The sequence below is a fragment of the Crassostrea angulata genome, unplaced genomic scaffold (assembly GCF_025612915.1).
Source record: "Crassostrea angulata isolate pt1a10 unplaced genomic scaffold, ASM2561291v2 HiC_scaffold_350, whole genome shotgun sequence".
In the NCBI taxonomy this organism is placed as follows: Eukaryota; Metazoa; Mollusca; class Bivalvia; order Ostreida; family Ostreidae; genus Magallana; species Magallana angulata.
The window spans coordinates 1-15,049 of record NW_026441903.1 but is presented as its reverse complement, the minus strand read 5'-3'; the positions used below and the strand labels follow the sequence as shown (position 1 = coordinate 15,049).

The window sequence follows — 15,049 nt, the reverse complement described above, 5'->3', positions numbered from 1 at the left end:
AAGTTGAAGTGTATTGCTGGAAAACCAGCGCCGGGGTTTGCAGCATAATGTGAGTAACCTTTAATCATCTGCAGAAATCTCCTTTAAGAACACGGCCCCGATATATATAGTACGAAACCAAAAGTAGTGGTAGTTTTTGATGCTTTGTATGAGACTAAACTCATCGGCATGAAAGGATTTCCAGTCCTGCCAATGAAATATTTCGTCAAAGATGACGGCTTTGTTACCTTTGGATGACTTCTCTACTATTCTAGATAAATCAGAGAACGAATCAATATCTGTGGTATTTAAAATGACTGACCATTTGGCCTGGTCCTCAATCAGTTTTCCAACATTATTGCCATATTATGAGGTTCTCCTTCCATGACTTCAAAAAGTTTTCGTTCTTTTTTTGAGACCTGCTTGATTGGCTTTTGGTCATTTTAGTATGCAGCGGCAAGGCTAGTGACGTCATCGACCTGAGTTTTTGTAGACTTACGAGCCCTTTACTTGTAAGACATCAGCACTTCATTCCCCTCTTTGATAATTTGAACTGATTGGGGCTGCTGTGCCAAACAAGCTAAACCTTTCACTAAATCCCCCTTTCTCTGTAATCCAAAATATTTTCAAGAAGTACATTTGGCATTGGGTGTTATGTCTCTATTGCCAAATTCTAGGGAATATTGAAGCGTAGGGACAGACTTTCTTGCGATATGCAATGACACCCTTGGAAAGATCTGGTCAACATCTTCATGAAGTGGTCAACCCTTATTTGTCCGGTGAATGAACCGACCAAAACATTCCATCATTTTTATTTTTTAATGAATTAATTTATATTGCAACATTTATACTGACAAAAACATGAAATTTTTTTAATAAATTACATAAATTGAAAAACTTTTCTGAAGAACAAGGAGGAAAAAAGAGAGGAAGAAAGGTCGCCTGTATACAAATTAATGTATTTTATTGTAAGTTTCTTAATCAACATACAAAATGTAACTATTTTCATAACCAAAAATAAATCTCCAATCTTTGTCTAAAACAAGTGGAAGTATATTGCTGGAAAATTAAGCACCGGTGTGTTTGCAGCATAATGTGAGTGACCTTTCATCATCTGCAGAAATCTCCTTAACGAACGTGACCCCGATATATATTACACGAAACCGAAAGTAGTGCTAGTTTCTGATGCTTTGTATCACAGGGACTTGGTTGTTGGATAGTGAAGTTCTTAAGTATTTGTTCCCGAAGAAAAAATTGATGAAGATTGGTAATCTTAGATGCATTTCTGTGTATTGCATGAAATAAATACACTGAAACCCCCCGTTTCAGTCATGTTAAAAAAATGTATTCAATGTACTTTAAAAAAAAGTAAAGGGACGACACTCGCCATCTTGGATTTATAGGGGGTTTCTTCGGGAACAAATAATAAGGAAATTCAATATCCCACAACCAATCCCCTGTGCTTTGTTTGAGACAAAACTCATCGGCAAGAAAAGATTTCTAGTCCCGCTAGTGAAATATTTCGTCAACGATGACGGCTTTGTTACCTTTGGATGACTTCTCTACCATTACCGATAATTCAGAGACAGAATCATTATTTGAAGAGTGTAATCTGACTGACCCTTTTTTGTTGGAGGCAATGGCAATTCTCTTTCTTTTTGTAGATGGTCCTTCTACCATTTTACCTGTCAGTTTCACACCATATTGTCATTTCTTAAGGTCTCTTTTCATGGCTTCAAAACGTTTTCTTTCTTTTTTTGCGACCTGTTTGATTGGTTCTTGCACTGGATGAAAAATCCAGTTTCCGCAAAATGGAAACTATATGGAAACTATGCGGAAACCTGAAGTTGATGTTTCCCCAATAGTTTACGCATTACGGAAACTATTATATGGTTTCCAAATGGTTTCCATTTGCGGAAACTCTTAATATGGTTTACAAATGGTTTACGCACTACGTAAACTAATTGGAAAAGTGAATATATAATCAATATATGAGTTTACATTGTTTCCAAATAGTTTCCATTCATGGAAACCATGTAATGGTTTACAAGTAGTTTACGCACGAGTAAACCTACTGGAACTAATAAGCCCCCAAAAAGGCTTATTAAATCTGTGTCAGTATGACAGTATTCCTTATTTTGATATTTACATGGTAGCAATATAAAACACCCTATCTAGTGAACTAAAACATATTCATTAAAACTAGGATGCATGACAAAGATAAGAATTAAAAGATTGACTTTTATTAATGTCAAAAATTCCAAACATCAAGGGTCATAAATTGTTTTAAGTTGGTCCTTAGAGTAAAATCTAAACCCTATCCTTCTAAAGCATTAAGATATAAACACACACAGCAAATTTCAGCTCACTTTATGCCTGAATAATTTAATTTCATACAAATTGAAGCTTTTGATTGGATTAGCCAGTCACATGACAGTGTTTTATATTGTATAAAGAATGTTGCCTATGGGGCCACGCCCCCTTGACAACAATGAGCCGGAACTACTTTTATCATTACTTCCTGTTTACATTAGAGATCATATAATACACATTATATACAATCTTAAACCTTGAAAAATAAATATCATTAAAAAAAATTGTTTGTATTGTTCATTTAAACAATTAAGACAAGGTTTATACCAAATATATTATTGAGACAAAATTCAGATGGAACTATAGTTGTTTGGTTTGTTGTCGTCTGCTTATAAACAACATGGCAGATTTTGAGATGCTGGGTGTAGGGGAGACTATAGAGATTATAGATATTGATTGGGACACACTGCACCAATTACTGGATGGTGAATTTGATGTCTCAACATCAACAAATGAAGCAGAGGAGGAGCTTGAGAGGGTTTTAAGCCCTATAAAAACAGAAGAAACAATGTTGCAAGAGCCATCCTATAGCAAGAGATTTAAATCTGTCAGTGATGCAGAAATTCAGGATCTTAAAGAAAGAAGACAGTCAAAAGCCACAAAATCTAACACTAAGTGGGGATTAAATTTGTTTCAAGGTAAATTTATGATTTAAATATTTAATGAAATGCTAAAATTGAAAATATCAAGTCATCATCACTTACATTTTGTACATCCAGATTGGGACTTGAACCCAAATTCCCCACACAAAATGCATGGTTGCTTTAACATTAAGCTATCTGGATTTATGTACATGTAAATAAGCATGATAAATAATTTGATATGTTCAAAACAAAAATTTCAAATTTATTAACAGAATGGAGTGTTGAGGCTCTTGGGCAGCCAACCAACTTTCATTCAGTTTCTGCACCTGAGCTCAATAGCCATCTTGAAAAGTTCTATGCAGAGGCTGCACCAAGGCCAAATGAAAAAAGATCTCAATCTATGACCAAACAACCAGCGTCCGAATATCATAACAATACATTCAAAAGCATAAGATCAGCATTAAACCGTCACATTCATGATATTGGACGACAATTTGATATCGTACGTGACCGAGAATTTAGAGAAAGTAACAATGTTTTAGATGGAAAACTAAAGAAAAACCTACAAGATGGCCTCTCACGACCAATCAAACACAAAGAAATCATTCCTAAACAGGACCTAGACAAAATTTCTGCCTATGTTTTCGGGGAACCAACACCAATCTCTTTAAGATTCCGAATCTGGTTACTTATTGCAATTCAATTTATTAGCAGGGGGTTAGAATTTCATGAACAACTAAAAACTGATTCATTTGAATTTCATGTTGATGAAAATAAACAGGAATATGTTGCTTTGACACATGAAACGAAACAGAAAAATTGGCAAGGAGGAATTGATGCAAATGAAAACCCAAAAGAGAAAAGAATGTATGAGGTACCTTCTGCTGGGGCAAAATGTCCAGTCGCCTCTTTGAAACTCTACCTCTCGAAGTTGGACCCTAAGGCAACATTTTTATTTAACAGATGTTCAAAGGAAGCGCTTAAATCTCCAACAACTGAGGAAATTTGGTACACAGATGTTCCGATAAAAAAATACCAATTCACTCGGTTCATGGCCGACATTTGTAAAAATGCAAAATGCAGTAAAACTTACACTGCACATAGCCTACGTGCAACCTCAATCCAAGGAATGAACGACGCAGGTTTTGAGGTTCGACACATTATGCATATGAGTGGCCATAAAAATGAATCTTCTGTGAGAAGCTATAGTAGAGATTGTTCTACTTACCAAAAGGCTTCCATGAGTAAAGCTTTATCAAATTTGGTAGTTCCTCAAAACGAAACAAGCGACCCAATTTCAGCCATCCACGCCGTTAGTAAACCTCCCAATGGCAATGAATGTGAATTCTCAGTTACAGCTCCAACGACATCTGCAGAGATCCCAATTGCTTTTCAATCATATACCTTCTCCTCGGGGTTTATAGCGAATTCTGCCTTTCACCAGTGTGTGTTTAATTTCACTTCTAAGTAGATTAATCCAACACATCTCGTTCTGTGATCGTTTACATTCCAAACAAACATGGCCGTCTTTCTCCGCTTCGAAATTTAGGTCAATCCGTTACTATAGAATGACGTATTCTTGCGCGGTTAATTTTAAATTTAATGTTGTAACATACGAAATAAACATAAAACTTTGAATCTTTTGTTGTTGAAAATTAAATTATAAGGAATGAATTTAAAATTTATTAGTTTATAAAGCGTAAACTGCCCCAAACCATTTTATATCGTATAAAACTAATAAATTTTAAATTCATTCCTTAAATGAAAAAAAATTTATTCTGAAATCTGTGAAAAGTTTTTCAATTTATCCTATTTTTGACTTGATCAGTCGCCTTCAATCCTAAGAAAAACATCCTCCAATATATGCAAGAAAAGTCTACATCACTGTCAAAAAGGGGGTAATAATATGTTTTGAAGACATTTCAATATGACAGACATACAATCTAGATACTGTATTATCTAATATCAATATATTTTTAGCCTTTAAACAAGAGATGAACATATGCATATAAAGTTAATAATAAATATAAGAATATAATTTCCTATTGGCTCTTAAGTTTTAAATTTACTGAAATGCGTAAACAAGTGTTTAATTTGAGTTACATATGAATCTATTATTATTAGAATAAATCTTTTTTGTTCAAAACAGTTACATAATAGTATAATGTTTATAAGTAACGTGTAGCTCATAATATCAAAATTTTACAAATTTTACTATTACTAGTGTTAAAAAAGTGACATTTAATGATATATTTTGCTGCAATGCATCACATTTGAGATAGATTTCAATCATGAAGATACATTCACTAAAGTTGCTGCGCGTGCTAAATTTAACTTTTGTCTGAAGGAACATGCAGGATCTTGACAGTTAAACTTATAGCCATATTCCTTTTTTAAAAATATGAAATCAATGATTCAGTTATTCCACTCCACCTATCTGCCATTGCCATAACATTACCTAGGCCTATTGAGTATAAATATCATACTTTGAAACATTTACATAGTGAAACACTTAATTATTTCTCTTACTATCATGCTTAATCTGAGGTATCAGCATGCATTATTATGTATAAAAAATGAACATTGAAGTTTGAAATGCTATATATCCTTATGTAGTTGTATTTTACTCCTTCAATCAATTAATCTAAAAAACTATAAATAATCACTAACTGTTAGCAATAGTGTATAGGTTGTGTTTGTTTGAATTACCAAGACACTTTAACTGTTATGATTTATAAGTCATTAATTAAGTACATTGTTTTGTAAATTCAAGAAAACTCTGCATGAGTTAATAATTAAATTATGTTATATGTAACTTAACTTTACCCCCATCACCCCCTTTCTCCCCTTCCCCGGTATAATTCAAGAATTTTTTACCCAGAATAGTCTAGAGTTACCGTGATGATGCATAGTATCGTACAGTACGTGTAAATATTATTATAAAACCACACAATATTAAAATATCAAGATCTAACCTAAAAATAAAACCGGATGTAGCCATTTCAGGTGCGTTTGATTTATACGTACAATGTACGTACAGTGCATGCAATTTATTATATGATATTATAGACCATCCACTAATATACTGATTAATATGAATACTATTCTTATGTTTGTGTTTAAATTTTCATGCATAAAATGAACGAAATAAATAAGTCATGTTTAATTGCGGCAAATAAATTATGCACATATATATCTAACGATGTGTTCCTTTCCCTTCTGCTGAGATATTATATTTTTGAATTATTGGGGAAAAAACAACATAAAAATCTCGAGATCCGTTTGTAGAACAGTTTACTGTAGATTTGAGAGAGAGGGAGAGAGAGAGAGAGAGAGAGAGAGAGAGAGAGAGAGAGAACAGGTGTGAAACACTTCTTGGAGGACAGGTGTGCCCCTGTGTGCAATTTCCGAATTCGCTGGTTAATCAGCTCTATTGTTTCTTAAATCGGAAAAAAACCCTGCAATCCACATAGAATACACAGGTAACTAACAGGAAACACCTGTGCTCCTTGGAGGACAGGTGTGCCCCTGTGTGCAATTTCCGAATTCGCTGGTTAATCAGCTCTATTGTTTCTTAAATCGAAAAAAACCCCTGCAATTCACATAGAATACACAGGTAACTAACAGGTAACAATACGATCAAAGAACAATATATTCACCACCTCCTATCGGGGCAATACAGAAAATAATGCAAGCTGAAAAAAAGAATGAAAAAAAAAAAAGAATAATTATAAATGAATATATGAAATAAAATACCTTCACATACACAGATAATTATTTAAAAAAAACAACAACATTTTTTAATTAAAAAAAAGATGAAATGGTCTAATCCTTTCACGCCCAGTTTGCGTTGAAAAAATGTAGGCTACATTACAATTATCGTGTTTAAAGCAGTATCTTTATTGTGTTCATTTTTTATGCAAGAAAACGAACTTAATTTCATTTACACCTTTTTTCCAAAGCAAAACAGAAGAAAATCATAGGGATGTGCTTGGTTTGGATTGGTACAAAATAAAGATTGTCTTTGTTATTAGTTTTAAATAGCGCAAAAGAAATTTCTGTTTTTGCTATTAACATTCATTTGATGATATTTTAAATCGATTGTTGTGGAAAAAATCCCGATTATTTCCAAAAATCAGGAACGTATATACTGTTATATATGTATCTGCAAAAATTAAGTTTGTTGTAAACTTCGACACCCTCAAAATTATGGTTGATAAATTTTAATGAATCAGCGCTTAGATAGGCGTTCATATCATAGGCGTCGGAACCGAGGGCTGGGGGGGGGGGGGGGGGGCTTAACACCGTCCCTCACTTTTTCTGCAAAGTTAGACCCAACTATTGGGCACGTAGCATCATAGAGAGTTCAGCCCCCCCCCCCCCCCCAATTTTTTTCTCGCAGCAGAGATATAATAGAGCTCCTAAATTTACCCTTGAAAAGATTGAAATATTGAGAAGTTTGAGTCATAGGTATATAACCCCCCCCCCCCCCGATTAGGATTTTCATGATTTTGAAGATTAGGGTTTTTTTAACGTTTTTTTTTTCTTCTTGTTTTTGCTTGTCAAGATTTCAGAGGATTAGTCCAGTCCCCACTTTCAATTTGTTTCCGTTGCCACTGCATATTTACGATAACCTTTAATTTACTTAGACGATACGAAATGATTATAAAATAGAATATATAGAGTTCCATGCAACTGGTACACATTAGAGTAAAATAATAATGTATTTATGAACAATTTGATATAAATAATGATAATTTGCAAATTGTTGCTTGCCAGACTTTAATTCAAAATATTGAAACTGTTAAAAAGATATCATATTATCAAAATTAAAGATCATAAATACAGTTAGAATTCTACATTTAAAAAAACATAATGAAAAAATACATAAATGAAGCAATCCCACAATTCCTTTCCTGAGCTCTGATTGGCTGTTCGTTTTCGCGGGTCCATCTTTGGGTCCAGTTTCAGAGCCCAGTTACTCGTTAATATAAACTCAAAGTTGTACGACGTTAGAAATGGACCAGAGAACCGCTGATCGTGTTTTGTCTGAGCTGGCTCATCTGAGGGAAATGTTTTCGTCCAAGAGCAAGAAGGCCCTCAAGATGCCCGACGGAATTCAAGTAAGTTTTAAAGTAGCTAGATCGGCTGGAGAAAAAAATGGCGCCATTGGTTTGTTTGATTTCAGTTTTAAAAAGTTACTGCTTAAAACTCGGTAAATGGAACAAGAATCGATAAATTTATTATCATAAGAACAACATTGATATTTTGCAATGCTAAAAATTGTGAACAAACATCAAATGTACTGATTTCCTCGGCATATTGCCGATCGTTCAAACATCAAAGACTTGGCGCCATTTTCTCATGTGCTTTTCAGTCGCATTTCGTCTCATGATGAGTATATATTAGCGACTATTGGCAACAATAATCTTTTGATACCTGTTTAAATCGATTTTTAAAACATCGTATCAGTCAATCAGATCACCATTAAATATATCGTCAACTTTGTTCGGAAATAAACGGCATCCGATTTTACACTTTATAGTTTAATTCACATTATATCCGGTGTAGACTGAGTCTTGTAGACAAACCCAGCGATTAACGAGTTGTTTTTACTTATAGAGAGCTGTAAGGCAAGTCATCAGAAAGCTGAAAGAAGATGTAGAAAACCCCTTAGTAGTGGATTATGACAAGTAAGTTTGTAGAAGTTACTGAAAACTAGGATGTGACGATTTTCTTTTGTTAGTCAACTTAGTGTGCCTGGTTCTAGGCCTACATGTTCTAGTAGCTGTTGAGCTGTTACTGTTACTATTTTTTTGTTCGAAAATTATGCAAAATTATCCCCAAGCGCTTTGTTCATACTATAAGTATTTACCATGATAACTACCATTGTTTATAGTACAGTAAATATGTCCACTGCATGAAACAATTAATAACAAAATTGCAAATTGTTTAGAACCTGCAGGAAAACTAAACTTTACATGCATTGGGTGTAAACAGAGAATTTTTTTTATTATGACATTGGTTATGGTTTTTTTTAACTGTAAAAGTAACAAACAGGATAGGACGGCTTAAGAATGATTCAAAATTTGGCATGGCGTCGTATTAGTGATCGAATAAGGAATCAGCATCTGCTGATTCAGGCCTCTCACACCCATTTTTGGTACTGGGGCCAGGGCCAATGAATTTGGAAAAATACGACGTTTTGATAGAAATTGGGACTTTTTCTCCTTCTTTATGTACAGTCCCCTTAACATATGGTAATATGGTAAATTGATATATTAGTATTATGCGACACATTCATGTGGATAAGAGTGCATTATAGCCATAATACTTTCACCGGTTTATAATCTTCTTATTTTACAATTTTTAGCCAAGATATACATTTTAAATATTTTGGGAATAAGTAGAATTTTAAAATCCCCTTTCCAAGCTGGATTTGAACTCATGACCTATAGATTTGAAGTGGATCCTCTAACCTACTGGGGTACTCTTTGCGAGAGAAACTATTTAAAGAATTTCACTTGATTTTATTTTTTATTTCGAAAAAATGTCATATACCATGATACTACCGAAAAGTCAATAAATGTGTTCAGGAATAGGACAAATAGATAATCTTATGTTGGTTGAGGTCTCAATTTGTATATGGTTGGCAATAAATGATAGCACATTTAAGAAAAAAAAAACACTTATTATTAATGAATATATAAATATTTATCATGTTTATAATCAATTAGGTGTGTTAAGTACATTTTATATATATGCCTACATATTCAGGTTTCAATTTTGAAAAAAAAAGTTGCTTGGTATTCAAAGGTATTGGGGTATAACTTCTCTAGAGCGACAGCTTAAAGTGCTTACAATGATTTAGGGTTCTAGTTTAAATGATTCATGGTGTTGGAAACAAAATCAGACACTCCCAGTGACCTACAATTGGTTGACTTGGCTTTTGGGAATTCTAACAAGGTTTTCATATCCTCATTCTGCTATGTTTTCATATGCTCTTTAATAAAATGTTTCTGATATATACAGTTACTTGCATAATTAAAGGTTGCCGGTTTCCAAATTTCAGAAGTCAACATTCAAAAGGTTTTTTCTTTATTAGTCCCCTACCAGTATCACCGGAGGGGACTATAGCTTTCCTCTGTGTCCTTCAGTCCGTCTGTCTGAACCACTTCAGTTTTACACACTTTTTTTTCTTTATGCGTTAGAGGAATATTATGAAACTTGCTGAACAACTTCAAAACATCAAACTACAGATCAAATTTACAATTTTGTAGCGTCTGGTTGACATATATTTGAGAAAATTAATTTTTCATATTTCAATTTTTTAATATTCTGGTTCGTTATCAGGTTTGGTGTGTGTTGAATAAATGAGGCAGTATGATTGTACAATGTAGTCATCTGCAGTGATTATATCTTTTACCATTCCTTTTATCATTTCTAACAAACAAATTAGTTCTGTAAAATAGTGTCAAGCATTGTGTTGTAAATTTAATCGCCAAGTTTTTTTTTGGTATTATTACAATCGGGTTCGTTGTCGGGTTGGGCTATTTAACTGTTTGGATTGATTCGGGGTACAGAAGACGGTAAGAAATGATATTGTTAATAACAGTGCAAAGTTTTTACAAATTTCTACCAGTGAATACTTATTGGACATGGGGAAATTACAGGAGATAGAATAAACAGTATTATTTTCCCTATTTTGTATTTAATTTCTGTATCAACTATATAGTTTGAATTTCCTCTGTTCTTTTATCTCTGATTAAAGGATAACATCTCGTTTATAATAGTTTTGAAAAAGTTGTATGCTTTGAAGCTTTTATAGAATAATACAAACCAGTAGGGGACGTGTATAGTTTGTGCAATACTCTCAGAGTGCTTGTTGTGTTAGTAAATGTACCAGACGAGTATAAACTTTGACATCACGATCTTTTGCAAATGTAAAAAAAAAACATTGAAAAACTGTTTACTGTGGTAGTTGTTTTTGAGATGAAAAAATAATAGGTGGCCAGTCTTAAACTTTGAAAATGGAAGATATGTCACATCCATCTTATCTGGGATATTGTAAAATTGTTCCAATCAAAAGTTTGTTTCTGTATGTTGATATTATATTTAAATCACTATTTAATGGTCAGACTTGTGTGAATACTGGCGCTTGAAAGCTCATTTGGTAGAGCACCTGACGAGAGATTCATGGGCTAGGGTTCAAATTCCGATCTGGTCCATCATTATTTCTCCAAGCCTGTTACACTTGATACTCATCCATGAAACTTTAACTTTAAAATATTTTTTTTTTATATAAGGTTTGAAAACAATGATATAAGGACAATTGTGCGAGAAGTTAGGAGGAGCTACACCAACTATGATTGGGGATCAGGTACCATTGAAGGTAAAGTAAACTGATGTTTCAAATGTCACAATAATTGATATTTTTAATGTATATATATATATGACTGTAGATATCATAGTTTCTCAGAGAACCATAAATCAAAATTCAAAGATGTAATCTACAAGGTCTAAATATGTCTAAACTAAAGTGATATTTCATTGCAGGTAGAATATAAACACTGTCTTTAGCGCATATTAATTTTGTATTAATTTTTCAGAGGCATTAAGGCGAGTATGGAGAAACATGCGTGATGAAGAAAGAAGACGCGAGAAAGGGAAAAAGGAACTCCACAGACGCCAGAGTAAACAGGCAAAGCGCATTAGAGATGTAAGATTTACTTCGACAGATTTCTTTCAGACTACCAAGTCATTCTTTATTGATTTAATATCAAATGATTTGTTTAGAATTAATAGTTATCATTATTCAGTCTTTTGAACTTCAACATTATCTTGGGTGGATATGCATTCTGATGCATTGATATAAATGTATAAAAGAAATTAGTAAATGTGTATGCTACATGTAGAATCAACAAGTGGCGGTAGTTCCTTTGTGTTTAGTGTTTGACCTTTAAGAGGGCTACATGGTTGTGGCCATTATTAGGCTATATTTACCTTCTTGCAGTAAAGAGCTTTGTATAATATACATGTAATGATAAATATTTCAGGCAGATCTGATGTTAATTTGTTGACCATACAGCCTCCTTAGGCTAAAAGAGGCCTCCCACTCTTAAAATTATATCCAGCTTGAATTGCCAAAATATTTAATGAATCAATGTAGAAAGATAACCTTTTAGAAATGTCAAAGAATGTAATAAACAGAGATTTAACTTTTTCAGAAATTAAAGAGTACATGCACTCAGCTGAAAAATGATGCCATCTACAAGAAAAAGGACCGAAAGAAGATAAGAAAATGCCTATCCAAGGAGGCCACATCACCAGAAGTGACAGACGAAGATGAACCAACACAGCGTGTTGCGATTCCCTTTGTGTGGGAATCAAGTCTTCTGCGGGCAATCAAGTGTGATCTGGACAGAGGATACAGCGATTCTCTCGGGATTCAACAAAGGAGGCAGAAGTCTAAAGTGACCAGGAGTGCCACTGAGATGACCATGACCCCACCTCCAAGGAACATTCCCGGCTGGGCAATCTCTACAACCTATCACCTTGATGGCTGAACCGTAGTGAGATCTCTAATCTCTTCATCAACCAATCCCTCTGTGCCATAAAGTCCACCTTCTTTTCAGTTTTTGTAAATGGGAAAAATGCCATAGAATTGTTAAGTACATACATGATTTCCTGTCTAATATTTTTTTTACAAGTAAATTCTTATTATTGTAGAGAAAAAAATAATTAATATTTTCATCTTTTCATTTGTATAGTGCTATGAAATTAAGGCATTGTTATGCATATTTTGCGCTTTAAAGATTATAGTTTGTTATAATAATATATTATTTATTTTAGAAAAAAAGGTTACCTGTAACTGGATTATCTTTTTATTGAAATAAGGGTTTTTTTTATAGTGCTTAGAAATGAAGCTAGTGTTTTAATGTTTGAAAGAAATTATGATATATGCATTGATGGATTTTTTTATCAGGCAAACGAAAGGGGGGGGGGGGGTCAGAGAAGCACAACTTCTATAAACAGATGCACAGACTTTTCATACTTTTTAGATATTTAGGGAGCAATGTGTTAATGGGTATATTAGTTAATACCAGTAAATTTTGGTTCCAGTATTTTTTAGGGTATTTTGACCCTTGAATTTAATAATTTTGTGTTGTTAAAGATGTGCATAAGTTTTTATCTGATGATTTTTTTTTCAGTTATACCCCTTTATCAAATAATTGTGTGATAGTACAAGTAATGGGGTAATGGGAGTAAGTGATTTTTTTTTCTTCATTTTTTCAAAAATTATATTTGTTTATGATTTTAACACAATTTTAGAAAATCTTTATCAAGGGAATTGTTAGGTTGGCCCTGTCATTCATTAAAAAAAAAAACGTCTGTGTTCCAACCTTTATAAAACTATGCATCTTACCCCTACAATGTTTATGACATTATGTCACAAGATGGTGATTGGTGATTTGTTTAATTCTTTGTATCAATTGATTTGGTTGTGCATCATCATAACTAAGTGGTTTAAGTACTGTGCTTGTGAAAAGTAGATCATGAGTTCAAATCCGTTTTGGATTTTTGTTCAATTTGACTTTAACACATGAGCCCCCCCCCCCCCCCAATCAATCAAATGTATATACATGTGTATTTAAAATACAATGTTTAAATATATTTAAATTCAAATGTCCTTTTGCATTAAATAGTGAAAAAAAATTGATGACATTGTATTGCACAAACTGCAATTTTAGACAGGTCCAATAATCATACATGCATTGGTCTATAGATTGCAAGTGAGAAAGATAAAGATTGCAGATTAGTATGCTTGTGTGTGATTGATTTATTGTTATTAGGTTTTGTGTATATCAAGATGAAGTTATTTATGGGAAACTGACAATAATATGATAAACAACTTTTATATTTAATACCAGATTTGTTGCATAGATTTGCTATTTTATTACATGTACTATGATCTGAAATTTCATAAATGTACATAGTGCTTGTATATTTTGAGAATTTACCATTAACATTGTTCTGCAATAAATTGCTTTGATGATGAATGTCTTTAATTTCTTATCAATATATGAACATCTGATTCAATTGGTCAGGAAAGAATATAATATATATTCTACACAATTTTTTTGTACTGAAAAAAATTGATAAAAAATTTAAGTTTATTAATGGTTTACGCATTGCGTAAACTTAGGCTGTCCACCATTCCAGGTGGTTTACGCAGTGGAAACTTCAGGTTTATGATTGGTTTCCGCAGCGGAAACCTGCCGGAACATTGAATTTATCTATGGTTTCCGCACTGCGGAAACAATTAGTAAACCTCATGTTTCTGCAAGTTTCCGCTGCGTAAACCACCTGGAATGGTGGACACCCTAAGTTTACGCAATGCGTAAACCTATGTAAACTTCAGGTTTCCAAATGGAAACCTTGTGTAAACCATGAATTTTCTTAAGTTTCCGCACAGTTTCCATAAGGTTTCTGGTGTACGGAAACTGTATTTTTCATCCAGTGTTGGTCATTTTGGTATGCAGCAGCAAGGCTAGTGACGTCAACGACCTGATGTTTGCAGATATACAAGCACATTCCTTGTTAGACTTCAGCATTATATTCCCTTCCTTGACTTGACAAATTAGAACTGGTATGGGCTGATGTGGCAAACAAGCTAAATCTCTGACGATATCACCATCTGTCTGTAATCACAAATATTTTCAAAATGTTGAACATTTGGATGGGGTGGTATGCCTCTCTTGCCAAATCCTGGAGGATGGGAAGCGTCGGGACGCACTTTCTGGCGTTATGCACTGACACCCACATCTGTTCAACATCTTCATGGGTGTGGCCGACAATTATGAGTCCGATGAATGAACTCGCCCTAGACATTCTACTATGATATATGTTTTTTTTAAATGAATACATTTATATCATATAACATTTAAAATAACAAAAACATGTAAGATACATGAACTGAAAAAAATTTAACTGCAGAAGAGGGACAAAGAGAGAGAGAGGAAGAAAGGCCGCCTACATACAAATTAATGCAGAAATCTCCTTTAAGAACATAACCCCGATAATTACAGCACTAAACCGAAACCAGTGGTAGT

The 15,049-nt window shown here is 33.5% G+C and overlaps 2 protein-coding genes across 2 annotated transcripts; both read left to right on the top strand.

Annotated features, from left to right (window-relative positions):
* Positions 1 to 2,364: 2,364 nt before the first annotated feature.
* LOC128170153 (uncharacterized) lies at positions 2,365 to 4,574 on the top strand. Its single transcript, XM_052836102.1, has 2 exons — positions 2,365 to 2,990; positions 3,209 to 4,574. The coding sequence occupies exons 1-2, from the start codon at positions 2,693 to 2,695 to the stop codon at positions 4,405 to 4,407; spliced, it is 1,497 nt and encodes a 498-aa protein (XP_052692062.1). The 5' UTR covers positions 2,365 to 2,692; the 3' UTR covers positions 4,408 to 4,574.
* A 3,163-nt stretch (positions 4,575 to 7,737) lies between these two features.
* LOC128170152 (uncharacterized) lies at positions 7,738 to 13,356 on the top strand. Its single transcript, XM_052836100.1, has 5 exons — positions 7,738 to 8,059; positions 8,559 to 8,629; positions 11,243 to 11,328; positions 11,546 to 11,655; positions 12,164 to 13,356. The coding sequence occupies exons 1-5, from the start codon at positions 7,955 to 7,957 to the stop codon at positions 12,500 to 12,502; spliced, it is 711 nt and encodes a 236-aa protein (XP_052692060.1). The 5' UTR covers positions 7,738 to 7,954; the 3' UTR covers positions 12,503 to 13,356.
* The last annotated feature ends 1,693 nt before the right edge of the window (positions 13,357 to 15,049 follow it).